This window comes from Zootoca vivipara, chromosome 12, assembly GCF_965207765.1.
Source record: "Zootoca vivipara chromosome 12, rZooViv2.hap1.1, whole genome shotgun sequence".
NCBI classification, from domain to species: domain Eukaryota; kingdom Metazoa; phylum Chordata; class Lepidosauria; order Squamata; family Lacertidae; genus Zootoca; species Zootoca vivipara.
The window spans coordinates 36203517-36230936 of NC_142595.1; the positions used below are offsets into that span (position 1 = coordinate 36203517).

The 27420-nt window shown below is 46.7% G+C and overlaps 1 protein-coding gene across 1 annotated transcript; it reads left to right on the forward strand.

Annotated features, from left to right (window-relative positions):
* The first annotated feature begins 4192 nt into the window (after positions 1-4192).
* CACNG7 (calcium voltage-gated channel auxiliary subunit gamma 7) lies at positions 4193-27420 on the forward strand. The gene is made up of 5 exons (XM_035137242.2): positions 4193-4425; positions 6194-6298; positions 16288-16428; positions 21286-21431; positions 26192-27420. Exons 1-5 carry the CDS (start codon positions 4230-4232, stop codon positions 26447-26449), a joined length of 846 nt encoding a protein of 281 aa, XP_034993133.1. The 5' UTR covers positions 4193-4229; the 3' UTR covers positions 26450-27420.

Here is a 27420-nt window from a genome sequence, read left to right on the forward strand (position 1 = left end):
CATTTTGCTTTGTTAAAAATCCCAACAAAATTCTAAAGAAATGGGGCTCTTTTTTGTACATAGGTGGCGCTGTGGGTTAAACCACAGAGTCTAGGGCTTGCTGATCAGAAGGTCGGCGGTTCGAATCCCTGTGACGGGGTGAGCTCCCGTCGCTCCGTCCCAGCTCCTGCCCACCTAGCAGTTCGAAAGCACCTCAAAGTGCAAGTAGATAAATAGGGACTGCTCCGGTGGGAAGGTAAACGGCGTTTCTGTGTGCTGCTCTGGTTTGCCAGAAGCGGCTTTGGCATGTTGGCCACATGACCTGGAAGCTGTCTGCGGACAAACGCCGGCTCCCTCGGCCTATAGAGCGAGATGAGCGCCGCAACCCCAGAGTTGGACATGACTGGACCTGATGGTCAGGGCCCCCTTTACCTTTACCTTTAGCCTCCTCATGCCAAGCCAAGGCCTTTAGTCCATCTAAACCAGGTACCCCAAACTGCGGCCCTCCAGATGTTTTGGCCTACAACTCCCATGATCCCTAGCTAACAGGACCAGTGGTCAGGGAAGATGGGAATTGTAGTCCAAAACATCTGGAGGGCAGCAGTTTGGGGATGCCTGATCTAAACTCAGTTTGGCCTACAGCAGAATTCTACCACAGGTGTGCTGGCTGGAGCTGAAGCCAAAACATCTGGAGGGCGGCAGGTTGGGGAAGGCTGGTCCGCGTCAATTGGCAGCGGCTCCCCAGGATATCAGGCAAGGGTCTTTTCTCCATGAGACGCTGGGGATTGAACCCGGGACCTTAACTCAGGACCATAACTCAGTGGCAGAACATCTACTTTGCATGCAAAAGGTCTCAGATTCAATCCCCAGCATCTCCAGGTAGGGCTTGGAACACGGTCAGAAGGACCAAGAAATTGGGATAAGGCAACTTCCACTGTTCCTAAGATCCATATGCTCTACCACTGAGCTACAGCCTTTCCCCACATACATTTTGAGAATGTAGATTCCTAAACTGGGGATCAGGAATGCTGGATTGTTCTGGGGGAAGTGGCAGGAAGGCCCAGAGCAAGGAAGGCAGGAAAGCCACCTGACTCTTTAAAAGAAAACTTGGTGAGATCATGGCCATGAAACGGATTGATTGGGCAAGTGCTTGGAGCCCACACCCTGGGAGGATGGTCCACCTCTGACACCTGCCCTGGGTTCCTCTTGAAAAAACAAAGTCTGGCACTTCGGGAAATTCTAGGAAATTAAAAGGGCAGCTCTCAGACCCTACCTGGGGGAGGAGGCCCAGAAATGTAGGACAGGTCCTACCAGAAGGCACTTTACTGAGGGCTCCTCAGAGACACGATAGACACCAGGGTGTCCGGCTTCTTCACATTAGCTCTGGGATAGCTCAGTTGGTAGAGCATGAGACTCTTAATCTCAGGGTTGTTGGTTTGAGTTTCCCCTTGGGCAAAACATTCCTGCATTGCAGGGGGTTGGACTAGGTGACCTGTGTGGTCCCTTCCAGTGTAGCCTTGCTTCTTCCAAGTTCTTGGAAGAAGCAAGGCTTCTCTGGTTGTAATGAAAATCCATGAACTGTGAGCTAGAGAATTATGCTGGAATGGAGAGAACTATGAATCTTGCTGGCATCATGTCAGAAGGCCTAATGGGCTAGCTAGGGTATGGGTGGTGGAGATTTCATAACCCAGATTTTTTTTGGGGGGGGGGAGTAAGGAGAATATGTAGGGACGCGGGTGGCGCTGGGGTCTAAACCACTGAGCCCCTTGGGCTTGCCGATCAGAAGGTCGGCGGTTCGAATCCCCGCAACAGGGTGAGATCCCATTGCTCGATCCCAGCTCCTGCCAACCTAGCAGTTTGAAAGCACGCCAGTGCAAGTAGATAAATAAGTACCACTCCGACGGGAAAGTAAATGGTGTTTCCATGCGCTGCTCTGTTGCGCCAGAAGTGGCTTAGTCATGCTGGCCACATGACCCGGGAAAACTGTCTGTGGACAAACGCCGGCTCCCTCGACCTATAGAGCGAGATGAGCGCCGCAACCCCAGAGTCGTCGGCGAATGGACTTAACTGTCAGGGGTCCTTTACGGAGAATATGTAGGTGAAAGTAAGCATTTCTGGTAGAAAAGTTTTCAAACTAGTTTCAGGAAATCTGGAGCTCCTTAGAGCAGGTGCCTGCTGAAATCTTTTCATTGGTGCTATCTAGTCACCTGATTTGGTTACACTGGTTCTTAAATTTATTTTAGATGTTTTGTTCTGTTATTTTTAAAAGCTTCCAACTGTCTTTAAATGCCTTGAATATGTTTTTATTTTGTTTTTAACTGTAATTTTTTAAATCACAGAAGTATTTGTTGCCCTGAGCCATCCTTTGGGAGAATGGACGGGATATGAATTTATTTTTATGTTTTAAAAAATCTACTGGGTCAGAGCAAAGGTAGAGAACTACTTTTGTCCTGTGGGCTGGATCAAAAAGGTGTCCAACCCTCCCTGTTTAGGGAGGCTTTTAATGTTTAATCGATTATTTTATTTTATTTTATTTTTCTGTTGGAAGCCGCCCAGAGTGGCTGGGAAAACTCAGCCAGATGGGCGGGGTATAAATAAATAAATTATTATTATTACTACTACTACTACTACTACTACTGTGAGTTCTTTATTGAGACCAATAATGGTGGACCAGCTGCCTGAAGGATATATTGTGGGCATATTCTAGAACACCAGGAATAGTGTTATTCAGGGTCATTGTGAGAGTAATCTTGGACACCCTCTCAATAGGTAAGTCTAGCAGACCTGGATGACACCCTACACAAACAGAATACTACTGTACCCCAGAATCTTCTGCAGTGTTCTGAGATTTGAGGGCAGTCATGAAGGGGTTCCTCATCAGAGTATGAAAGCTAGGAGAGGTTCGTTAGAAGGCCTCTCAGGGTTGTCATGTAGAGGTAAAAAGGAAAAGGGGACCCTGACCATCAGGTCCAGTTGTGTCCGACTCTGGGGTTGCGGCGCTCATCTCGCTCTATAGGCCAAGGGAGCCGGCGTTTGTCCGCAGACAGCTTCCGGGTCATGTGGCCAGCATGACAAAGCTGCTTCTGGCGAACCAGAGCAGCGCACGGAAACGCCGTTTACCTTCCTGCCGGAGCGATCCCTATTTATCTACTTGCACTTTGATGTGCTTTTGAACTGCTAGGTGGGCAGGAGCTGGGACCGAACAATGGGAGCTCACCCCATTGCAGGGATTCGAACCGCCGACCTTCTGATCAGCAAGCCCTAGACTCTGTGGTTTAACCCACAGCGCCACCTGGGTCCCATGTCATGTAGAGAGGAAGATTAAAATTTAGCAGGTGCCTGCTGAAGTCTTTTCTATTTCATTGGTGCTATCTAGTCACCTGATTTGGTTACACTGGTTCTTAAATTTATTTTAGATGTTTTGTTCTGTTATTTTTAAAAGCTTCCGACTGTCTTTAAATGCCTTTAATATGTTTTTATTTTGTTTTTAAATGTAATTTTTTAAAATCACAGAAGTATTTGTTGCCCTGAGTCATCCTTTGGGAGAATGGACGGGATATGAATTTATTTTTATGTTTAAAAAAATCTACTGGGTCAGAGCAAAGGTAGAGAACTACTTTTGTCCTGTGGGCTGGATCAAAAAGGTGTCCAACCCTCCATGGGTTCACTTTCGATAAGCAGGCAAGTAGAACCAATCCTGCCCCCCCCCCAAAACCCAGCAGGGCTTGCATCCTGCACCAAAAGCAAGCCCCAATCCACTTCTGCCCTGCTGGTTGCTCCTTGGCAGCTGCAGCTTTGCCTATCCTGCACCTGATGCTATATGGTAAAAGGTAGGTGGCCATATGAGTGACAGGAGGGTGTGGCTGGCCAAAAATGGCTTCTGCAGGCCAGATTGGCAGGCCTAGTTTAGCCCGCAGGCTGGAGGTTCCTCACTCCTGAGTTAGAAGGTGAAGGGTCTTGTACAAGACCCCTTGGATTCTTTGGGAGGTTTTAGTGAGTTAGGGTGGTGCGTAGAGCCAGCTGCCATGTTGTCTTGGTGAAAAGAAAGATTAGGAAGAATATGGGAGCCAGTAACTCTTGGGGTCTCTGAAAACCCATTGGTTTGTCTAGGAAAAGTTCAAATTTAATGTGAGTATAGCTTTTGGGCAGGGTGATTTGTGTGAATATCTGGTTTCTCTGCCTGACTGTTATCTGTTCCTCCTCCAGGTCCTTGCGCTGCATTTGGCCAGTGGCTCCCCCTGTCACCTAGGATGAGTAACTGCAGCAGCCGCGCCCTGACCCTGCTGTCTAGTGTTTTTGGAGCGTGTGGACTGCTCCTGGTGGGCATCGCCGTCAGTACTGACTACTGGCTGTTCATGGAGGAAGGGATTGTGTTTCCGCAGAACCAGACCACCGAGATAGTCATGGCACTGCACGCTGGGCTCTGGAGGGTCTGTTTCTTTGCTGGTAAGAGCCTTGAAAAGTCAAGTTTCCCCTCCCAAAATCCCCTCATGTCACACCTGGAGACTCCAGTTACAGGTGATGCTCCGGCCACAACACTAGGCCAGATCTAAACTGCTTTGTTAGGCTTGCATGGCTTCCTCTGCTTCCATAATTTGTGTTTTCATCTAATTTAGGAAAGTGATAATGAGAGGGGAGTGATTTGTAAGGCCATGCATTGGGGCTTTAAAAACAACAACACATATCTGGGTTTTGCTCTGTTTGCCTGCAAGTCTACGTATACTTGCAGTTGAACTCTTGCAAAGCTTAGGGTTGCTGGACACAATCTGACTGCTGGTTGTTAACAGAAGAGCAGAACTCTTCCGAGGAGCTCAGCTTTCAAAAAGGTTCTTTGAATAGCCATCATTCAGGAACCTCGTTCCTGAAACAAATGTTTGAGATCAAACTGCCGACTGAATCTTAATCTACCACTCGAGATACAGTGGCATCAATACTGGCAGCGTGTACCTCAAAATGTGGAAGATTTCTGTAGGTTCAGAACTTCCTTCAGAGTGAGAGTTTAGCCTACTTCCTTTAGTTTAAAACCACAAGACCTGAATCCCGTACTTTGGTTGGTTACTTCAAATTATAATGTGTGTTTCATCGCTCACCCACACAGCTGCAATATACATTCTTGGCCTTCTTTTTCTATAATCCCCCCCACACACCCTACCTGTTCACCTCTGAAACTTCCTTCTGTGGTCACTTTCCCCATGCAAGAGCATACATGTATCTCCTGCCTGTAGGCCCTGTGTGAACTTCTCTAGCCCTCATTTCCCCGTCCCTCCAATCTCTAATGCAAATGTCCTGCCTCTTCTTCACACAGTGCTTCTTCTTCATGGCAAGTTGTGTGGGCCACATGGCCAGCCGCACCTTTCCTAAGCTAGTCAGCTGCCCACTTGTGTGGTAGAAGATACTTTCCCAACTTGAAGTAAGAGTCAACAGTTCAGGAGGTTTCTATGAATGGAATATTGGAGAGGGGAGCAGATCTTGCTCACCTGAGGCAGCAAAATGTCCTGGGGTGGCCTTGCTTCCTAGCCCCTGCTATGCTACCCATTCAAACAAAACCTGCAGTGTGGCAGCACTGGCTTGCATCAGGTCAGCAGAGCCACATACGCCCACATGCTCTGCCCACTGAAGCATGCAGTCTGAGTTGAGTTGTGTGTTGTCAGTGGCTCGTTGCCACACTGGATATGTTCACTATCAGAGGCTGCATGCTTCTCGATACCAGTTGCTGGAGGAATCACAAGTGGGCTCTTGTGCTCAGGTCCTGTTTGTGGGTTTTCCTCAGGCATCTGGTAAGAACAGCATGTTGGACTAGATGGGCCCTGTGCTCTGGTGCTCACATGGTGCAAGGCCTTTCGCACCAGTGCTGTCTGTGGCACATCGGAAGAAGCTGGATGGGTGAGAGGTGCAGGCAACCAGACCCTCAAACCAGACTAGCAACAAGGAAACGCCACTGCTGCTGGGGCTTCAGCTCCAGGGGATAGGAATGGCCATAGGGGATTGCCACTGCCTCCTGCTCCTCACAACATCTACCATCTGAGGCACCTGCCTCACTCTGCCTAATAGTAGGGCTGGCCCTCCTGGTCCTCTCACTTGGCCAGACGTACCTCAGTGACATATAGTCCTTTCCATCCCTTGGACCAGTACGAGGTCCCCACCTGATCTAACCTTTGGCCCCTTCCCAGAAGCTTTTGACACCATGGATGTGATGTGTTTTCTTCTTCTGCAGGTCAGAAAAAGGGCAGCTGTGTTGCTTCCGAGTACTTCCTAGAGCCCAGGCCTGACCCTGACCCTGAAGGCCCCCTCGTAACGGAGAACACAGAAAACATTCTTAGTAAGTCGATATGCTTCTGTTTGTTGGGCATTGAGAAAAATAAAGTTAAGAGGGGCTCTCTGAAGGTCGAACTAGGTCGCATCTACACATTTAAAGCATATTTATACCATTGTAACACTCATGGCTTTCCATAAAGAATCCCGAGAACTGTAGTTTCTACTACAGAGCTATAATTCCCAGAACCCTTAGCAAACTATAGTTCCCAGGATTCCTTAGGGGAAGCCATGTGCTTTAAATGTATGGTGTGGCTAAGACCCTAGATGTGATGTCAACCCCACTTGTAGCAATAGGATAAATGGCTTGCTTCAACTAAATAACAGGCATGAAGGCCCTGCTCCAGACCAGGGTCCCAGCTGGGGTGGGGGGGAATGGTTAAATTCCCAGGACCGGCCCACCCATGAAGCAAGGTGGGGCGACCGCCTTGGGGAGAAGGGAGAGTGAACTCCTACCTCTCATCTTTGGCCTTAATTTGTTTCTTCCCATCCCACCCACCGCATCTGCGACCCCCCCCCCCATGCACATTTCATGGATTAAAATGAGAAATGTTTGTTTGGCCACCTACACACACACACACACACACACCCCTCCACAATTTTGCAGGGTTGTAGGCACCCTTCACCTGACTTTATCTTGTATACAGGGGTTGCCAGCATGGTGCCTGAGGGTGCCCAGAGGCGTCCCCTGGCGGCCACAGATTCCCCTCCCCTTGCTGAGATTAGATGGGCAAGAACCATTCGGTTACAGCCAACAGGATAGGTTGTGGAATGTACTCTATTGCTCTGTGTGTGCTGCTCACAAGAGTTTCTCCGACTTGCACATGGGCCCCTGGACTCCAAAAGGTTGGTGCTCCCTGCTGTTCAGCTTGCCCTTGGCTGACTTAAAAGCCAAGAGGGTGGTTGTCCTTTTGAACAAAACAAGCACATGTAATGGCCTGTCCCGGCCCAATATGCCAGCAACAGTTTGAAATACCCCTCGGCAGCCACAGTTAGCGCTCACGTTCAGGCATTTGCCCACATGCACTGCAGAGAGGCTATGCGCCCACCCACCTGCTCAGAGATTTAACTTCTAGCAACATGGAGCAGGATTTGAGCCCTTGAAGAATGACAAGGCCAGCCACTCACACTAGTGAAAGGTTAACAAGTCGTTCAACTCCAACTCTCCAAAGCATATGGATTTATATCCCACTGCTCTCTAAGAAAGGATTAGGGCTCCTCGAGGAGCTCAATCCCTGGAAATTCCAATACAAGCTGAACTGATCCACACTTGCCAGACTAAGGTGAGGATCAGACTGTTGCTATCCACTGGATTTCATCCTCATCCAAATGTTATGGTGGTACAGCTCTTGCCTAAAAAAATGTGTCTCAACATATTTTAAAGTGTGTGGTTTTGACGAGAGAATACATCTGCAACTGCCTATTTTGACAGAAAATACATTTAGAAATGTGTATTCGGGGGGTGGGGGCAAAGTCCATTGAGGAATGCAATTTTGATGCAACAAAGCTGGTAGAAATGCTTCCTGTTCTCGCAGAGGCGCCCCCTTGCAGGGCATGAGTGCAACAGCAGTTTCCCCCACTTGCAATTCATGGCAACTGGTATTCAGAGGCAAACTGCTTCAGACAGTGGAGGCAGAATGTAGCCAGGCCCGGCTCTAGGTGCAGTCCCAGTGGTGCGGGGTGCCAGGGCGCGGGGCCGGCAGGGGGGCACTGCGCGGCAAAGCCGCGTGGAAGCCATGCTGCACGCTGCGGGGGCGCCGGCGCGATGTCTGCCCCTCAGCGCCAGGGCACCCGACCTGCTTGAGACGGCTCTGAATGTAGCCATAATGGTTAGGAGTCACTGTTAGTAGCGAATTTTTGTCTAATCCTCTTTTAAAGCCAGCTGGATTGATGGCCACCACTGCATCTTGTGCAAGTGAATCTATTATTATTATTATTATTATTATTATTATTATTATTATTATTATCTGAACTCCAGTCTAAGGTGCAGTCTGGATGTATCTGTAGCTATTGGGGCGCCCCCTGGTGGCTCTGCTCCATTTACAATGACTAGTTTTTGAAATGCGGTGGAAGGACACGCAACACAAGCTCTTCTCACACCCCAGCAGTTCTACTCTTTCTTGACTTGCAGGTAAGACTTGCCAGTTTCAGCAGAACTGCCTTCCAAATGGAGCAATAGCAGCCCACTCCTATGGGAGCCTGCAGAAGGACTACCATGGCTCTTCCCCACAAAAGCTGGCTGGCACTGCCGCACCTTCCTCCCCACAAACATCCAACACGCTGTGGACGTTTAACTTGGTTTTAAGAATGAGGACCGAAGGGCACCTTTGCAGCAGAAATCCCCTTAACTGTTATTTAAAAACAACAATGAATGAATTAGATTTTTGACCCACCCTTTACCATAAGACCCCAGGCCTAGTTACAACAATGAAATGTCCCCGTGGTTCCCAGACTACCTGCCCTCACAGACCACTTGAAAATTGCAGTCTTGGCAGCCCACCTCATGGTTTTTCTACCTGCTGTGGCAATTCTAATGTGCTAGAAACCATATGATTCTTTAATTGTATTTTGATTGCGTCTTTTATTTCTTACATTGCATTATATTATAATCTATAATTTGAATTTTGTACGAACCTGAATAAAGCTGGCTGTCCATGGACCACAGTTTGGGAAATATCCACTTATTCAACAAGTAGAGCAGTTTGGACGTTGGTTACCTGCAGCTTGGACAACCAAGCCAGAAACAGCCAAAATCGCTCAAGTATGGTGTAGTTCACCATTCATGCAATAAAACACACGTATTTGTTAACTGCTTGGGACTGTCTGTGTGGCACCTGGTAGCTCACCATACATTTCAGGTGGGCTTGACACAATGCTTCTCCTCCCAGGTCAAACTTTGCCAGTCTAGTGCCCGTCATATGTTTTGGACTACAACTCCCATAAGCCCCAGCCACCACGGCTTGGGGGCTGATGGGAGTTGTAGTCCAAAACATCTGAAGAGCACAATGTTGATGAAGACTGTCTTAGGTCTTTGAGGCGTAAGTGTCATGGGGGGGGCTAGCTAGAGGGAGCAGCACTCTCCCTGGTCAAGTAACCCTCCACCCCACTGCCACTGCAGGACCCTTATGGCTACTTAAAGGAAAGGCACTTTCCACAGACAGAATAGTGCAGGCTTCCTCAACCTCGGTCCTCCATATGTTTTGAGACTACAATTCCCATCATCCCTGACCACTGGTCCTGCTAGCTAGCTAGGGATCATGGGAGTTGTAGGCCAAAAACATATGGAGGGCTGAGGTCGAGGAAGCCTAGAATAGTGCTTTTTCTTTATTTCCAGCAGAGAGAGAGAGAGAGAGAGAGAGAGAGAGAGAGAGAGAGAGAGAGAGAGAGAGAGAGAGAGAGAGCAGTTCCCTGTGGGCTCACATCTGTCCAATGGTGACAGAACTGGGGTAGGGAAGATTTTTAGCTCCCTCAAAATCAATAGGAGCTAAGCTGACCAGGTGAATAAACCGGGCAGGGCTCCTGAGTGTTTAACAGTTGTGTAAAAGAGGAAATTTCCACAGGTGGATCTTGGCACACCAGTGACACCTGCTGAAATTCCCTTTTCTGCACAACTGCCACAGTCACAGTACTAGGGATAGAAGAACTTGCCAACTCGGTTTCTCTCCATGTCTTGTTTCTCCAGTCTTAAGTTCTGTTTTCCAAATTACTACATCAGTTTGCAATGCATACTTTCAAAGTCTCCATGAAAATTTGTCTGCATTTTAGTGCAAATTTCTCCCAATAGACACATTCCAGGTATGCAATTTTGCATGATATACAACAACAACAACAATAATAATATTTATACCCCACCCATCTGCTGGGCTTCCCCAGCCATTCTGGGCGGCTTCCAACAAAATATTAAAATGCAGTAATCCATCAAACATTAAAAGCTTCCCTAAACAGGGAATACACATTATTTAAAGTAGTTTCCCCCAATATAATGCATGTTATATGCTAATATATGCATTTTAATGCACACTTCCCCCCAATATACACATTTTTGTACACACTATTTGGTTGGAGAACCGCACCGCAAAATTTGGGAAATGTGTGAATTTTGAAGGATAACTGCTTTTCGGTTCATATATTTTTCTGGAAAGTGCAAATTGGGGAGGTTCACATTGGAATCCTAAGCAAACCTTCTATTCTGGCCACCCTATACTGGGAGCTTCAGAGAAAAGATGGCTATGATGGGAGCATTAGCAGAAAATATGCCATTGTTTCTCTCTTAGAAATTTCTTACATGTGGCACAGAGCTCTCTTTCTCTCTTGCGCGCACGCACCCCAAATTTGCCCCTTGTGTACCTGCCCCCATTTTCATTTTGGGGGTGGGTGGGTGTCACTACTGCTTTAAGCTGTGGAGAGAAGTGGAAGCTATCACCAAAGCTCTGCCCTGAAAATATTTAGTTGGCCTTGACAACTGTGCTGTGTGCCTTGGCTAAAGGTAAAGGGACCCCTGACCATTAGGTCCAGTCGTGACCGACTCTGGGGTTGCGGCGTTCATCTTGCGTTATTGGCCGAGGGAGCCGGCGTACAGCTTCCAGGTCATGTGGCCAGCATGACAAAGCCGCTTCTGGCGAACCAGAGCAGCACACGGATATGCCGTTTACCTTCCCGCTTGGAGTGGTACCTATTTATCTACTTGCACTTTGATGTGCTTTCGAACTGCTAGGTTGGCAGGAGCTGGGACCGAGCAACGGGAGCTCACCCCGTTGCAGGGATTCGAACCGCTGACCTTCTGAGCCAAAATAGGCAATAAAGCTAACAAACTGACTGCTGAGGCTAACAAGCAGGGGCTTTGCGGTTAGACTCAATAGAGGACAGGACTTCTGTGCCTTTAATTGCCCTGCTCTCTTTTGAGCTGGAAACCTTAAAGAGAAACCAGCAGACCCTTTGCTTGGAAATTATACAAAGGGTCTGCTGGTTTCTCTTTAAGGTTTCCAGACTCAAAAGAGAGCAGGGCAATTAAAGGCACAGAAGTCCTGTCCTCTATCGAGTCTGGCAACCCTATTTGTGGTCGGGAGCTGGAGAGGCCAGATTGCCTGAAAAGAAAACCCTGCTTCTAACAATAGCTTGGCTTCAAGGTTGCCAACTTTTCAACCAGCCCCAGTGCTCTGAACAAGTGAACTGATGTGCAGCAGGCATTAGCAGAGGAGCTCCCATTGATCTCCATGCTATGAAAAGCCTCACCTGCTCTTCTCTTGCAAAACCAAGCTACTTTCAAAAGGCACAAGAGCACAGCTTGCTTTTCTGGTCAGTTGACAACAATTCTATTCTGATTATGACATAATTTCTCAAGTTTCCCTCCCGGAGTACCAAATTTATTTCATGCAGTTACTAAACACTCAGACAGTTCTAGTGTGTGATCTTGAAAACAGAACTGAGATAATTGTGTGTGTGTGTTTGATTCAGAGAGAGAGAGAGAGAGAGAGAGAGAGAGAGAGAGAGAATATCATTGCCCCCTGCTGGACAAAAGAAGGTATAGTCAGGCTTTTATAATCTCAACTGGAAAAATATTTTGAATTTCCAGAGCAGCAGTGAGAAGATTTTTGCAGCTCGTCATTAATGGTGATGGCACACAAGCAATTTCAGGTTGCAGCCAACTACACCACCTCCGTACCTCAGTCTACCCTTCTATGCTTTAACACCTGACAATCTAAACTGCATGGGATGACATAATCATTGTGTGCTAAGTTTTATTGCCGTTGCCAAGTGAAAGCTAATGAGGTGGAACGGGGATGGCATCAGGCTTTATATTTATTTGAACAATTTATTTCCCAAGGTGGCGTGCAAGAAACATTAAGCTATGTTTTAAAGAAACCACAGCAAAGAGCAGCAACTTATAGAAAGTGTTCAGGATCCTCCCCAGTTTGTGATAAAATGGTGGCAAGCAGAGAGTTCCACTGGAGGAGGTCCATGGAGGCTGGTCCTTAAGGGTGAACAGGCACTGCCCCACCAACCTCAGTTTGCCCTCCGCCAGGCCCTATCCTACCTGCCTGCCTTTTTACTGGCGCCACCTACTGTTGGACTCCCTGCCTCCCACCCTACCAGTAGCAATGGGTTCCAGCCACCACTGGAAGCTCTGAGATGGTCTTTGCCTGAGTTTCCTCTCTTATCTTCCCACTAGGCAGCTGATGACTGATGACCCAGTGAATAGGCAGCTGGAGCAAACTCTGGAGTGATCTTCACCTGCCCCCTACTCTATCTCCTGGAATCATATAGCATGTTTCCTCTTCCTAGATCAGGAATAGGCAATATGGTGCCTTCCAGATGCTTTGGGCTCCTCATTTTGATCAACTCTTGCCAGTATGGCTTATAACTGGGGATTATGGGAATTGTAGTCCAAAACACCTGGAGAACATAAAGTTGGCTACCCTAGCCCCTAAGAGGGCTATTTTTAGTTGCATCTGCCTTAATGCTAACTGGGTGAACACACTTATTAGTTAAAGGTGGGAAGGAGATTGCAGAATGCATTATACTACTTCAGCTGCATGGGGGAATCACACTTTTCAATGCTCTCCTGCTTTTTATTATTATTTAAAAACCTCTCTGTGAGTAGAAAAAAAGCAGGGTGGATAAGTCTGGAATTCTTCTAGCATATGTATATGTCAGGGACTGGACAGATGAAGAGGAATGGTGGAGACTGCCTCCCCAGGAGCCTTCCAGAGAGGAAGAAGGGGCCGAGAGTATAGATCTAGGGGAGTGGTTCGGCACAGGTCACAACCCAGAAGAAGAAGAAGAAGAAGAAGAAGAAGAAGAAGAAGAAGAAGAAGAAGAAGAAGAAGAAGAAGAAGAAGAAGAAGAAGGAAGAAGTTGGGAAATAATGGAAGATGAGGAGCAGGAACCAGGTAGCACAGAACAGGCAGAGCCTGAGAAGCGGCTGACTGACATGCTGTCGCTGGAGAGGACCCCAGATCCCCTTCCCTCCCCCCAAACCAGGCGTTCATTGAGAATGAAAGAGAAGAGGGCTCAGTAAGAGGGAGGAGGAGTCTGATGAATAGGGAAGTACAGAGAAGGGGAGGTGGAGCTTTACTCCAGGCAACGCTGGATAATGAACAGTGTAGATGGAATTTTGTCCTGGTAATTCTAATAATAAAAAGGAACTGAAAACTTCACTTTTTCTCTATCTCTCTGCTTACTGGGCAAGCAGCCAGTAGCCACCAGCAGCACCCTGACAGTATATAGTTTTCTATTTGCAGGGAGTATTTACATGGAGAAGTATCTCCTTCCCACAGTCCACTCTACCACCTTTGGCATGCAGCACCCTGCCACGATTCATTCTTTTGGAGGTGTAGAGGGGACCTAGAAAAAGGTGGAAGAATCATATAATTGTAGAGTTGGAAGGGGCCATGAGAGTCATCTAGTCCAACCTCCCAGCAAATGCAGGAATCTTTCACCCAACATGGGGCTCAAACCCACAGCGCTGGTATTAAGGGTTTCCTGCTCTACAACTGAGCTGTGAGGAAGGGTGTTGCATTTTCGATGCTCCCCTAGCAGAAGAAATTTCCCAACAAGCACAAACCAACACAGCAGGGAGCAGGCTAGGCCAGAACCTCCCTAATTATAGTTGTGGTTGTTTCTTTAACTTACAAGGAGGGCTTTACAAATGAAGAAACCGAGGGAGTATTGAAAAATGTGGTGCATTCAGCTGAAGTCTGAAATGCTACTGCACATTTACCACCTCAGAATTCAACCTCCTTACATCTACGGCATGTGCAGACTTGGCCTCAGTTCCAGCCAAGAGAGGTGTTTTATTGTTTAGTAGTGAACCTTGTAGTTCCAGAAATGGCTAGTAGTAAGTTCTGTTACACAGAGTGGAGGGCAATCAACTCTGCACATATTCAGTGGCACTCTTAATTTTTTAAAAATAACTTGACATTGTCCAAAAAGGGTGGAGCCCTTAGCTCGAGTTCTGAGCCATCGAGGTTAGATGCTTTGGTGTTCAGGGTTGCCAAATACAAATAGGGTTCATGCCCTTTTAACAGAAGCAGGAATTACCTTATCAGGAATCACAGTCGACACACAGTTGAAAGAGACTTTTAGAAAGGCAACTTTTGGGTAACTGAATCTCATGTTCTGGAAAACTCAATTTTTGTGTGTGAAAAAGTATACTTCATGTTGTATACCAAAGTCAAATTTGTGGGTTTGGGAAGAGGGCCCGACAAATAGGCTAGACTAAGGTCGACCTAAGATCACACTCAAAAATGAAAAGTACACCTTGGATTGGTTCCAGAATGCATTGGTGCAAGCATTTATCTGATAGACTGTGTTGTTTTGTAATGTGGACCATCTGCATGCAAATAGGAATTCACCTGTATGTGGAAATGTTCCATGTGCTTGGGAACATAGCTGCCAAGTTTTCCCTTTTCTCGTGAGGAAGCCTATTCAGCATAAGGGAAAATCCCTTTAAAAAAGGGATAACTTGGCAGCTATGCTTGGGAAACAACTGAGATACAAGGGATTTAGTTTTATCACCCATGTACATCTCTCTGTGTGTGTCTAAAGATAAGGACTCTTGAATGTAAGGGCAAAGAGATGTTTTGATACGTGGTGGACATGCATCTAGTGTAGCACTTGTAAGCTTACTTCAGTGCATTCACTGGACCATTATTACAGCGCATGTATTACCGTTTACATACAATTCAGGCATCTTCAACCCACTTTACTGAATGTAATAGCATATGTTTACCTCTGCCCCTGCCTCAGTTCTTTTAATTCTGGGAAGCCACATCTATGGTCCTATAGGAAAACATGCAGGTGGCACAGCAGTATGATTTTTTTGCCCTACCTACTGACCCAGGTGGCGCTGTGGTTAAACCACTGAGCCTAGGGCTTGCTGATCAGAAGGTCGGCGGTTCGAATCCCTGTGACGGGTGAGCTCCCATTGCTTGGTCCCAGCTACTGCCAACCTAGCAGTTCGAAAGCACGTCAAAATGCAAGTAGATAAATAGGAACCGCTACAGCGGGAAGGTAAACGGTGTTTCCATGTGTGCTGCTCTGGTTTGCCAGAAGCGGCTTTGTCATGCTGGCCACATGACCTGGAAACTATACGCCGGCTCCCTCGGCCAATAATGTGAGATGAGCGTGCAACCCCAGAGTCGGTCACGACTGGACCTAATGGTCAGAGGTCCCTTTACCTTTACCTTTACTGATCTGAAAATGTCCCTTTAAAGTCAATTTTAGATGTGCACACATCATACATTTAAAGCACAATGCCCCCCCCCAAATAATCCTAGGAATTGTAGTTTACCCCTCACAGAACTGCAATTTCCAGCACCCTTAACAAACTACAGTTACCGTGCTTTAGTTGTACGGTGTGTCAGTAGCCTTTGTACATGTTCAGGGGTACTTTGCACTGTTGCCTCAGGCAGCAAAATGTCTTGAGCCAGCTGTGCCTCATATATTTTAGTCACACATGTTACCATCTGCTCCCCTCCTTCTACTCCCCGCTTCCATTTAATCAAAGCTCAATCCTGAAATTACTTTGGAAATTTTACTACATTTGTTTGCCACATTCAGATGTGGGTTATTTTATGTGTGGAGTATTCATCTGTGTTGTCTGTAAGACCAAATTCTAGAAACAGGGCAATGTTAGGAATCTCAATTTATATAAATAGAGTTTGCAGAGAACCAGGCATGATTTTGCATCCAACTCACTAAAACTTGGGTGTGTGTACTGTGGGGTCATTTCTAAAAGAAAGAGTGCCAGTTTAAGCCCATCTAGAAGCCCCAGCCTTTTTACTCTTAGAGGAATGCATGCTGCCTGTGGTTACTCAGGAAGTAGGGGGAATATATCTCTGCGTGCTCAGGGGCTCTCCACACAATACAACTGCTTCACATGTCAGAGATCTGAGCATTCAAACCTGGTTCTAGGATTGCGCTTTGGTGAAGAGGATCGACTCAAATTTAACTCCAAAATTTCTGACTCTTCTCTTTCTCTCTTTCTCTCGGCAGAGACCATCCGCACAGCCACCCCTTTCCCTATGGTCAGCCTCTTTCTCGTCTTCACAGCATTTGTCATTAGCAACATTGGACATATCCGCCCCCAGAGGACCATCCTGGCTTTCGTTTCAGGAATCTTCTTCATCCTCTCTGGTGAGGTGTGGGGGAACATTCATCCGAGGGGAATTTATTCTTGGAATCATGACATTTGGGATAGCTAAATAAATCCTGTGTGGTAGTCTTCAGAGTGGAGCAGGGATAGGTCATGGCAACAGGGGGACTATAACCCTTGTAGTGGGGCGGTGGCTTCTGTTAAGAATTGACAAGCCACGGAGTAGCCTTTCACAACCTTGTTCCATGGGGGTTCTCAACACAGGTGACAGCCCAAGCACAGAGGAGGTCCATAGTCCTAGGGCAGTGATGGGCAACCTTTTGAACTTGGTGTGTCAAAATTCGCCAAAAAACCGAGCATAACTTGGGTGGTGTGTCACTTCAGACGAAAACCATAATTTCGCGATATTTATAGTTTAAATAACAAAAATGTATAATTGTAATATATAACTGTATTTAATAAACCAAAAACTAATTAGTTAACCAAGCCAAACCAAAAACCCCTTATTTATCACAAAGTTCCCAGAGTTGTTGAGCTTTTTGGGGGGAGCTGCTGACCAAAGTTTTGGAGGTTTTTTGGGGAGTGGTGCAAAAGTTGCTTTGTTTTTTGGGGGGTTGCCCCAAAGCTGCTGTGCTTTGGGGGGGGGGTTGAGAACAGAAATAAATGACGAATAATACCTTCACTGGAACTAACATACAGCACCGACATAGTCTGCCAAAGCGTGAAAAAAACCAGCACAGAACGGGTTAAAAAACGAACGCTGTCACACCCAATCATAGTCTGCCAAAGCGCCAGAAAAAACAGCACAGAAAGGGTTTAAAAAACAATCTCTGGCTACCAGCAACAACAACAACAAAAAAGGACCCGGGTTTTAACAGTGGAGACAAGCTGTAGCGGAGACAAGCTCTAGCGGAGACAAGCTGTAGGAGGAGTGGGAGAACAAATGGGGGGGGGGGACAACAACAGCGTGAATGGGCTGATGGGGCGCATGCCAGCAGTGAGGGCTCTGCATGTCACAGATTCGCCATCACTGACTGTCCTAGGGCAATGGGAAGGAAAAGCACAGGGAAGCACCAGCACCTTGGAGAAGGGTCAAGGTGTGGATTTCAGGACCATGGTCAGCGACCATGCAGCTGAGCCAGACTGTATACATTACTGAGTCAATGCCCTGAAGCACCTAATAAATAGTTCTTCATAGCCTGGCTTAGCTACTTATAGACTAGCGGCTACACCATATGAATGCTTCATTTGGTCAGTGAGGCCAAAGTTTTTATCCTGCAGCCATTGGCTTCTTCTTCTAGGCCCTGGGATTTCAAGCTGCGGGGATCTCTTCACGGGGATCTTCCAATCCTCTGAAATCTGTGGTCTAGCCTTTGGTGTCTAGTGGCAGACGTGACTCCTCAGGGTTCAGGGGAGGAGATGTAGGCTGTAGCGACTGTAGCTCCACATGAGACTGCCATCATCTGAGGACTCTGTCTCTGAAGATTCCTAGTCTAGGGCTATTCTGGACCACAGCTCCCACCACTTACCAGCTGACATGGCCTGCTATAGAGTTTAGAATGAGCACTTGCCTTTTGCCAAGGCAAACCATTGGTCCACCTACCTCAGGGCCAGGGAGTCTGTGGTCCTCCAGATATTGTTGGACACCCAGCACTGCCAATTAATAGAGATGATGGGAGATGTAGCCCAACAACACCTGAAGGGTCACAGTTTCCCCACCCCTGATCTCACTGGCAGCGGTTACCTAGGATTTCAGACAACCATCATTCCCAGCCTCACCTGGAGATGCTGGGGATTGAATTTGGCACTTTATGCTTGAAAAGCAGGTGCTCTGCCCCTGAGCTGTCACTCTTCCCTCCAAGACAGCTTCAGCAATGCTCTCTTCAAACACCCTGAAGAAGCACTGACTAGAAAGGAGCTGGGAAAGGTGGGAATATGTCTTCCCTGTTACACCCTTTCTCTGCCCCCCCCCAACAATTACATTTCAGAAGCCAGGGGCAAGGTTCTACCATTATTTTTTCTACACCCCAAATTCAAAGTCCAGCATTCTCATGCCCCCCCTCCCAGAGTCATATTCATAATTTTCTTATTATTCCAAGACTCCCTGGCATTCTTTCCAACCACCTTGGTAAAAGCAGAACTGAACAATTACAGGGTTATTATTATTATTCACCTTCTAAACCATCATCTCAAGGCAACTTACATATAAAAAATTTTAAAAAACTTTTTTAAAAAAAACATAAAAGGGCAAATGCATTTAAAACAAAACTAAACCCCTAACTTGCAGACACATGTTATAAAGACTCATTTATCCAGCTAGATATTTAGATACTGGATGCTGGCTTGTACAAATGTGAAGTTTCTGTGTGTCCAGCTTTTCTCCTCTGATGCTTTTGTCTGAGAATTGCTAAAGCACCCACTATATTTTTGCAAGAGAGGAGGACAGGAAGAAAACCAGAATTGCCTCTGGCTTCACCTCCCACTAGCTTCCCTGCCACCAGCTCCAGCAGTAAGCAGCCATCACTTCAGAAGGCAGGTGAGCGGGGTGGGGGGGACCTCCCTGGCCAGCATGGGAGAAGGAGAGGAAGCGGAGGAATGGCAGCAAAGCAGGGAGCAAAGAGCTGCATCCTGACACATCCACCCTTCGCTTCTGTCACGCTCCAACTCAAGCATGACAGAAGTGCCAGAACACAACCGAAGCACAAAACGGCCTTTAGATTTACAACAAAAGGCCAGTTTTGTCCACTCCTGCCTCCTCCCTCAGACTATTTTGCTGCCATTGCATTCCCCAGTGTGGGAGGAGGGGGGAGAAGAGGGAAGCAGGCAGGGCAACCTTAGGCCCACATCCATACTGGGATCCGGGGGGGGGGGTGACCAGAGGAGGAGGAGGAAGAAATGGTGCAGCCTGCCTGTGCATATTTATTAAAACATCAATACAATAAGTAGCAACAAATACAGGTAGTAATAAAGCAGCGGGTCATAGCAGATAGCCATCATGATGTAGAGGTTAGGGTGCTGGACTACCAGGGTTCAAATCCCCACTCGGCCATGAAGCTCACTGGGTGACCTTGGCCTGGTCGCTGCCTCTCAGCTTAACCTTGAGCTCCTTGGAAGTAAAGGTGGGGTGTAAATGTAATAATGAAATACAGGGGTGGTACGTCCCATTTCACCACTTGAGGTGAAATGGGAAGTGCTGCTTTCCCCTGTCCCTGCCGCCGCCACCTTCTCCTGCCCTCCACCCAGCTGCGTCCGAAGCAGGGCTGCATTCAGCAACTGTTTTTGGGCAAGGTCACACTGATTTCAGGTGAGATTTCACTCCAAATCACACGAGATCTTCTGCGCTCCTCAAGTGTGCCCCCCCCAATTTCAGGCAAGATCTTGCCCTGAATGGACATGATCTTGCCCAAAATTGGCACCGATGGCAGTAGGGCTTCTCCATCGCTGGTGGATGCAGTGGGGCAGGTGGGGCACCCATGGGCATGTCACCTGCGGGGGTTTCTGCCTCCTGAAGCAGTGGCTTTACCCCACATAATGGCTGGGCCAGTTCTGATAAAATATATAGTAAAACAGTACACCACCACCACCACCCCAAAAAAATATCCCAAAGCCTTGCAGAACCTAATCAGTTCCACTTGGAGGTAAAAGTGTATTTAATCTGTCATTTGGAGGGGTGGAGGACAGATGGGCTATGGGGGCCAAGGCAATGGGGCCAAGCAAGTGAGGCTGAACAAAAATGTTATACAGTAGTTCTAATTGCATGGCAAGGGAAGAATGGACCATGGAAGGCAATTACGTCCAGGTTCGCCTTCTTCAGTTCAGATGATATTAAGAGTTGGCGAAGAGCAATGGCTGCAAGGCAACCCCAGAAGTAAATTTGTGAGCAGCCGAAAAGAGCAGGACTGGGCCCTTAATGGGAAACAGAAGAAGAGCGGCACATCAGCCTCTCTGTGATGCTGCAGCACAAGCACAGTCCGGCACCATGCTGCACTACCGAGCCAGCTGCATTTTAGCACTCTTTCTCTTTGTCACATGCTACTACTACAACAAGGAAATGCAATGCAGGGTGAAGCTATGCAGCTGAAGGGGTGCAATTATGTAGACAGGAGCAGGCTTGATTTACAATAGCTCTCGCTGCCTCCTATATGATATAATAGACAGAAATGTGGGCATGCTGTTAACCACCACCACCAAACACATATAGTCTGAAAGGAACCCATAAAGAGGTGATTGCAGTGGCATCTCTGTTCTGAGCTAAATGTGGAGAGTGAGGTAGGTTTGTGCTACAACATAAGAACCGAGGGAGGTACCTTATACTGAGTTTGATCATTCGTCCATGTAGCTCAATATTGTCTACACCAAGGGTCAGCAACCTTTTTTAGCCGTGTGCCAGTCCACTGTCCCTCAGACCATGTGGGGGGCTGGACTCTTTTTGGGCAAAAACATGAATGAATTCCTAGGCCCTACAAATAACCCAGAGATACATTTTTTAAATAAAAGCACACATTCTGTTCATGTAAAAACACCAGGCAGGCCCCATAAACAACCCAGAGATGCATTTTAATTAAAAGGACACATTCTACTCATGTAAAAACACGCTGATTCCCGGACCGTCCGTGGGCCGGATTGAGAAGGCAGTTGGGCTGCATCCGGCCCCCGGGCCTTAAGTTGCCTACCCCTGGTCTACGCTGACTGGCTGAAGCTCTCTCCCTGGGTCTCAAACTGAAAATGCTTAGCCCTACCTAGATATGCCAGGGATTAAAACTGGGACCTTCTGCACTTGCGAAGCAGGGGCTCTACTACTGGAGCTGGGGCTCCTCCCCACAAGTGAGGCCTTTATGAACAGCTGAAAATAACAGCCTCTTCCTTCCCACCCCTCTCCCTCTGTGCTCTTTCTGCAGGGCTCTCTCTGGTGGTGGGCTTGGTTCTGTACATCTCCAGCATCAATGACGAAGTGATGAACCGCCCCAGTGGCTCAGAGCAGTACTTCCAATACCGCTACGGGTGGTCCTTTGCCTTTGCTGCTTCTTCCTTCTTGCTCAAAGAGGTACACTTCCCAGCATTTATTTATCTATTACATTTTCATCCAAGGAGCTCAAGGTGACGGACATGGTTGTCCCCACCCCGTTGAATCCTCACAACAATCCTGTGGAATAGGTTAGGCTGTGTGTGTGTGTGTGTGTGTGTGTGTGTGTGTGTGTGTGTGTGTGTGTGTGTGTGTGTGTGTATGTGTATGTGTATGTGTGTGTGGCCCAAGGTCACCCAGTGAGATTCATGGCTAAGCAGGGATTCGAACCCTGGTCTCCCACGTCAAATTCCGGCACTCAAACTGTTACACAACACTAGCTCCCACACTACACTTACACATGCACGCGCAGACGTAAACACACACACACTCTCCCGACTCCCAATCTTGAATCGCAGATTTAAATTTTGGCCAAGCGGTAAAGCAAGTTTTCCTTTGCTGGCCTTACAGGGCTTTTTTAGACTGGAAGGCAGAAAGGGTGCCCACTGTACTATTGCCAATCCATGTCCTCATTAGGAGTCTAACAAGTGGGAACACCACATCTCCTTCCTCCTAAAGAGATTGATCCTGTTTAGGGTTCCTGCCTGTCAAACCACCTAAGCAAGACAGCCCAGTCTTCCACTCCCTCAAGTTTAAAGTTATTTTTATTCTGGATCAGATTGTTACTATTAATGTTTGCTGTTTTATTATTATTTTTATGTGTGTTGGAAGCCACCCAGAGTGGCTGGGGCAACCCAGCCAGATGGGCAGGGTATATTATTATTATTATTATTATTATTATTATTATTATTATTATTATTATTATTATTTTGTGTTCTGTTTCTTCCACTACCCCTCAACTGCCACCAATATACTTTTATTTTATTTTAACTTCTGCAAACCTTGGAGCTTCCCCAAGCATGATGACTCTTCCCCCCCCCCCCCATTTTGGCTGGAGGTTTCAGGGGACAATTTAAGTTTTGACTTTTGCTGCAACTTGATTATGGATTATTAACAGGGAATTGGAGTACTGCATTGCTCCTATAAAATACTCCCTCCCAGCTAGGGATGGGCAAACGCATCAGTTTCGGTTTCTCTTTCTCAATTTCTCGATGGTTTCAGTTTTCCACATCAATATGCAAAATTTTATTTTTAAAAGTTCTCACAAAAACTGTCAGCATTTTAGCACACATTTCTCAAACATACACACTTGAGCAAGTAGTTCCCCTTAATATAATGCATCTTTGTGTGTTTATTTCACAAATATATGCACATTTATGCACACTTTCCCTCAAACGTACACATTTTTGTATCTAGCTGAAGTTTGCACCACAAAATTCAGAGAGGTGTTAATTTTTGAAGGCTACCGGTTCACGTTTTGGGAAGTACAGGTTATATGTTGTTGTGGTTTAGTCGTCTTCATCGTGTTCGACTCTCCGTGACCCCATGAACCAGAGCATGCCTTGGAAACTCTCACTTGCTTCTCAAACTTCTCCTTATGTCCATGGAGTTTTCTTGGCAAAATACTGGAGTGGTTTGCCAGTTCCTTCTCCAGGTGGGTCACATTTAGTCTAAACTCTCGGCTATGACCTGTCCGTCTTGGGTGGCCCTGCACGGCATAGCTCATAGCTTCTTGGAGTTATTCAAGCCCCTTTGCCACGACTAAAGGCAGTGATCGATGAAGGGGATCAAAATATGTACTGAACCAAAATTCTCCTCTATATTCAGCAGTCTCTCAACCTGCAGTAAGGATACAGCAATGAGCTACACTGCACGGTCCTTGATTACTAGTCTCTCAAGCCAACCTGAAACATGCGACTAAAAACTAAGGATAACACTGTATCTGTGTTTAGTCAAACCCCAGGCTGCAGTAAGCTTCTACCTCTGGACAACCTCTCTTGACAGCACTGTAGGACTGTTGCAAACCACACAGAGGTTAAAATGTCCCCAGGCCTCCAGCTTTCTGTGTGAATGGCACTTCAGGGCTGCAATGTAACCAAAGCCTTTCCTAAACAGATATTATATTAGCTCCCAAAACATGAAGGGTTTTAGAGCAGGGGTCAGCAAACTTTTTCAGCAGTCCACTGACCCTCAGACCTTGTGGGGGGCCAGACTATATTTTGGAAAAAAATATGAACAAATTCCTATGCCCCACAAATAACCCAGAGATGCATTTTAAATAAAAGGACACATTCTACACATGTAAAAACACCAGGCAGGCCCCACAAATAACTCAGAGATGCACTTTAAATAAAATGACACATTCTACTCATGTAAAAACATGCTGATTCCCGGACCGTCCACGGGCCGGATTTAGAAGGCGATTGGGCCGCATCTGGCCCCCGGGCCTTAGTTTGGGGATCCCTGTTTTAGAGGGTAAGAAAATCCCTGAATCTGAGATTGGCACATCTCCCTGACAGGATAGACTCTCTTTTAACAGGATAGACTCACTTTTAGTCATACCCAGAAGAGGCCCATTGGCATGGCTAACTTAAGTTCTACTTAAAATTAATGGACCTATCTGGATACAACCCAAGTCTCCTTGTCTATGACAAGAATTAAGGAAGGGGCTCTGCAAGATATTAAAAAAAAACCCCTCAAGTTTCCCTTTTCCAGCTGGCAATATGAACCACATTTGCTTTGGAATTTATATTAGCAAGAAAATATATTTAAATGTTTCACAATGAACAAGAATTGCATTAAAAAGAACAGGAGCTCTTTTGTCTCTTTTGGAGTTTTGCTGTGTGGGTGGGTGGACACAATGGTGTCCAATTCCAGTTGCATTAACATTTTGGATGTTATCCACTTATACCAATGGGCAGCTCTTACTTTCACTTTTCTCTGAGGACAATTTAAAATAAACTCAATATGAACCAGGGAATTACCTGTCCAGACAAAAGTGATCTCTTTGTGCCTCTTTCTCCATCATCTTTTGGTGCATTTCTCTCCAGCAAGGAGGGAAACAGAGCAGAGGGTGGTTCTTGCCCTCTTTCGCACCTGCCCGAGCAGCAGAGTTTTGAAGCTTCCCTAGTTGTTTCAGCCACATTACCCTCTTCCCTTGCTCCTTTTGGGCAACCAGACCATTCCACACATACACCTTCAGTTTTTCCTGCCAACTGATTCAGTATTCTGAAGCTATGGGGGGTGGAAGGGATTCCCCTTAAGTTTTTGTTTGTTTGTTTTCTGTACTTCTACAAATACTGGGCTTTCAAGCAAGCTAATACTTCCTATTGTGCATGGATGATTCTGTTTTGTCCTCCTAAAGACTGGCACTCACACACACACCCAAAAACATTGCTAATAGAAGAAATGTTGGTGCATAAGCTAGCCCCGACTCTCACAGTAATTCAGCAGCAGCAGCATAAGACATTGGGCCAAACTGGAGACGACTATGGCTGGGGGAAGATATTTGATGCAGTTTGCATTTAAATGTGACTCCACCTAAATTGCGCTTTCAGAAACAGCAAGTGCACCGAAACACAGCCATCCAAAATTCGAGCAATTCTGAATTTTGCAGTGCACTTCTCCAGCCAAGTAATCTGTACAGGAATGCATTTACTATGGTAAAGTGTGGATAAAAATGCATATTTTAGTGCAAATAACATACAAAAATGCATTATATTAGGAAAATTGCTTTGCCAAAATATGTAAATTAGGGGGGGGAACCACACTAAAATGGGGATAAATTTTCATGAGGACTCTTTCTTTCTTTCTTAAATGCAAATTGATGAGGAAAAGTGAAGAGAAAAGAAAAGAGAAGATAAAACAGTGAATAAAACCAACCAGGATAGATAAATGAAAACCTCTTATATGAAGGCAGCATATCTCTATGTTCTAGTTTCTGAGGATTAGCAACAGGGGATAGATATCACCCTCCTCACCTGCTTGTGAGTTCCTTAGTGGCATCTCCTTGGCAGCTGTTGAAAACAGCATGCTAAAGGCATACTTGATCTGATAATATAGGGCAGTTCTTACAGTTTAATTGGTGGGGTGGGGGACAGAATATTTCAGTGCTGATTTCACAAGCACACACCCTCCAGGCTTAAAGAAGTCTTTGGTATAATGTCCTCTAGTGGGCCCCCTTGTAGGCTAGTGGGCCCCCCAATTGATGCCCGATAATTGCCACTTTAATTTCCCATATTGCCTCCTATCTCTGAGGCACTGTGGGAAATTAAAATGGTGGGCATTTGATGCTGAACACAGGGGTTGGGAGTTGAAGTCTCTTCAGTACACGTTGAACAGAAATCATGAAGGAAGTTCTTGGTATGTTTAGCATGAGTCAAACATCTATGGACTAGAATGATCATGCCCATCTGCAAAAAAGCTGAGTATCATCACAGTGACCAACAGAATGCTTTACGGCCGTAAGTCTACACAACCTTCAGTGTTACTTGCGCAAATGCGCATTCCAGAGCATGACTCCTCATGCCCTGAAGACATCCTTGAGTGGGATGAATCCAGATGCCACAACGAGCAACGTGAGTTACAGACGTAACACACAGAGACATTTATTTGTTTATTACACTGTGCCCCACTTTTCATCCAAGGAAGTCAAGGTGGCCTGCATGGTTCTCCCTCTTCCCATATTATCTTCACAGGTGGTAGGTTAGGCTGAGAGACAGTAATTGCCCCAAGGCCACCCAGGGCCCTGCGAGGATTTGCACCCTGGTCTCCCAGTACCTAGCCAAGCACTGTAACCGCCACACCACAACATACTGGCACCATAACTTGTGAGACCATACGGTTGCATCTAAGGGGTATGTCTTGTTCTTGATATTTCCCTCTGTAACGGCTCTTTGCAGGGCGCAGGGGTGATGTCTGTCTACCTCTTCACCAAGCGCTATGCTGAGGAAGAAATGTACCGCCCTCACCCAGCCTTCTACCGGCCACGCCTGAGCGACTGCTCCGACTACTCTGGCCAGTTCTTGCACCCCGAAGTGTGGCACCGTGGACGTAGCCCCTCTGACATCTCCAGCGACGTTTCCATCCAGATGACTCAGAACTACCCACCAGCCATCAAGTACCCTGAACATATGCACATATCCACCTCACCTTGCTAGACGCACCAGAGAACGAGCTGGACAAGGAAGCCAGCTTTCGCTTGCAGACTGTATCGTTCTACCCCAACCTGCCTAGGAGACTCCCCTACCAGTGTGGGTTGTCTTCCCCTCTCTAAAGACTCTTTACCACCTACTCTGCTAGAAATGTCCTCTCTCTCTCTCTCTCTCTCTCTCTCTCTCTCTCTCGTGGGAACCATTCAATTAACTTTTGAGATTGCCAGTGCCCCCCTCATCACCCCTTCTGCCCTCTTGGAAACTGTCCTTATTTCCTTGCTTCCCTGGGAAACTACCAAATTGAAAAGACCACCCCTCAAAACTCAAGTCGCGCACACGCCCTGTTCATTCTCCACAGAGCAGCGGAAAGAAGGGATATCTCCCCCAGTTCAGTTCTGCTGCCTCAGAATACTTCTCCTTTCACCCAGGTGGTTGGAAACCTTAGTGGGAAGTGACTCGTGAAGTATGTTCCTCTCAACCTTCTCCCTGAAGAGGTTTCGACAACAAGCAGGTTCCAAAACCACCTGCGTTTTTCAGATCTTGTGAGAGGAAGATGCCCAGAAGCCATTGTCTCCCATCAATCCAATTCCTGAAAGGAGAGGGCTCATTGCCAACATCTCCCTCTGTCGAAACAACAACAATGAACAAACAAAACTAGCTTGACAAGAAGTAATTGCTTTACCATTGTCATCATTCTCTCGTTTCCTGACCATAAATGACATCTCCTTGACATTTTTACCTCCATCCTTCAAAGGCCCTAATTCTTCAGGCTTATCCACCTGACAACAGCCATCCCGCCATCCCAGCTTCTTAGGTGATGACAGGAAATACATTAGACTGCCATCTTGATTCAACCAAAAATGACCAGGTAAAATGTAGTGCTATATTTTACACCCCCCTTTTCATCGTGCCGGTTTGTAACATAGCTCTACAAATACTGCTATGTTTATTTGTCTCAAAACAACTAGCCCTGAGAG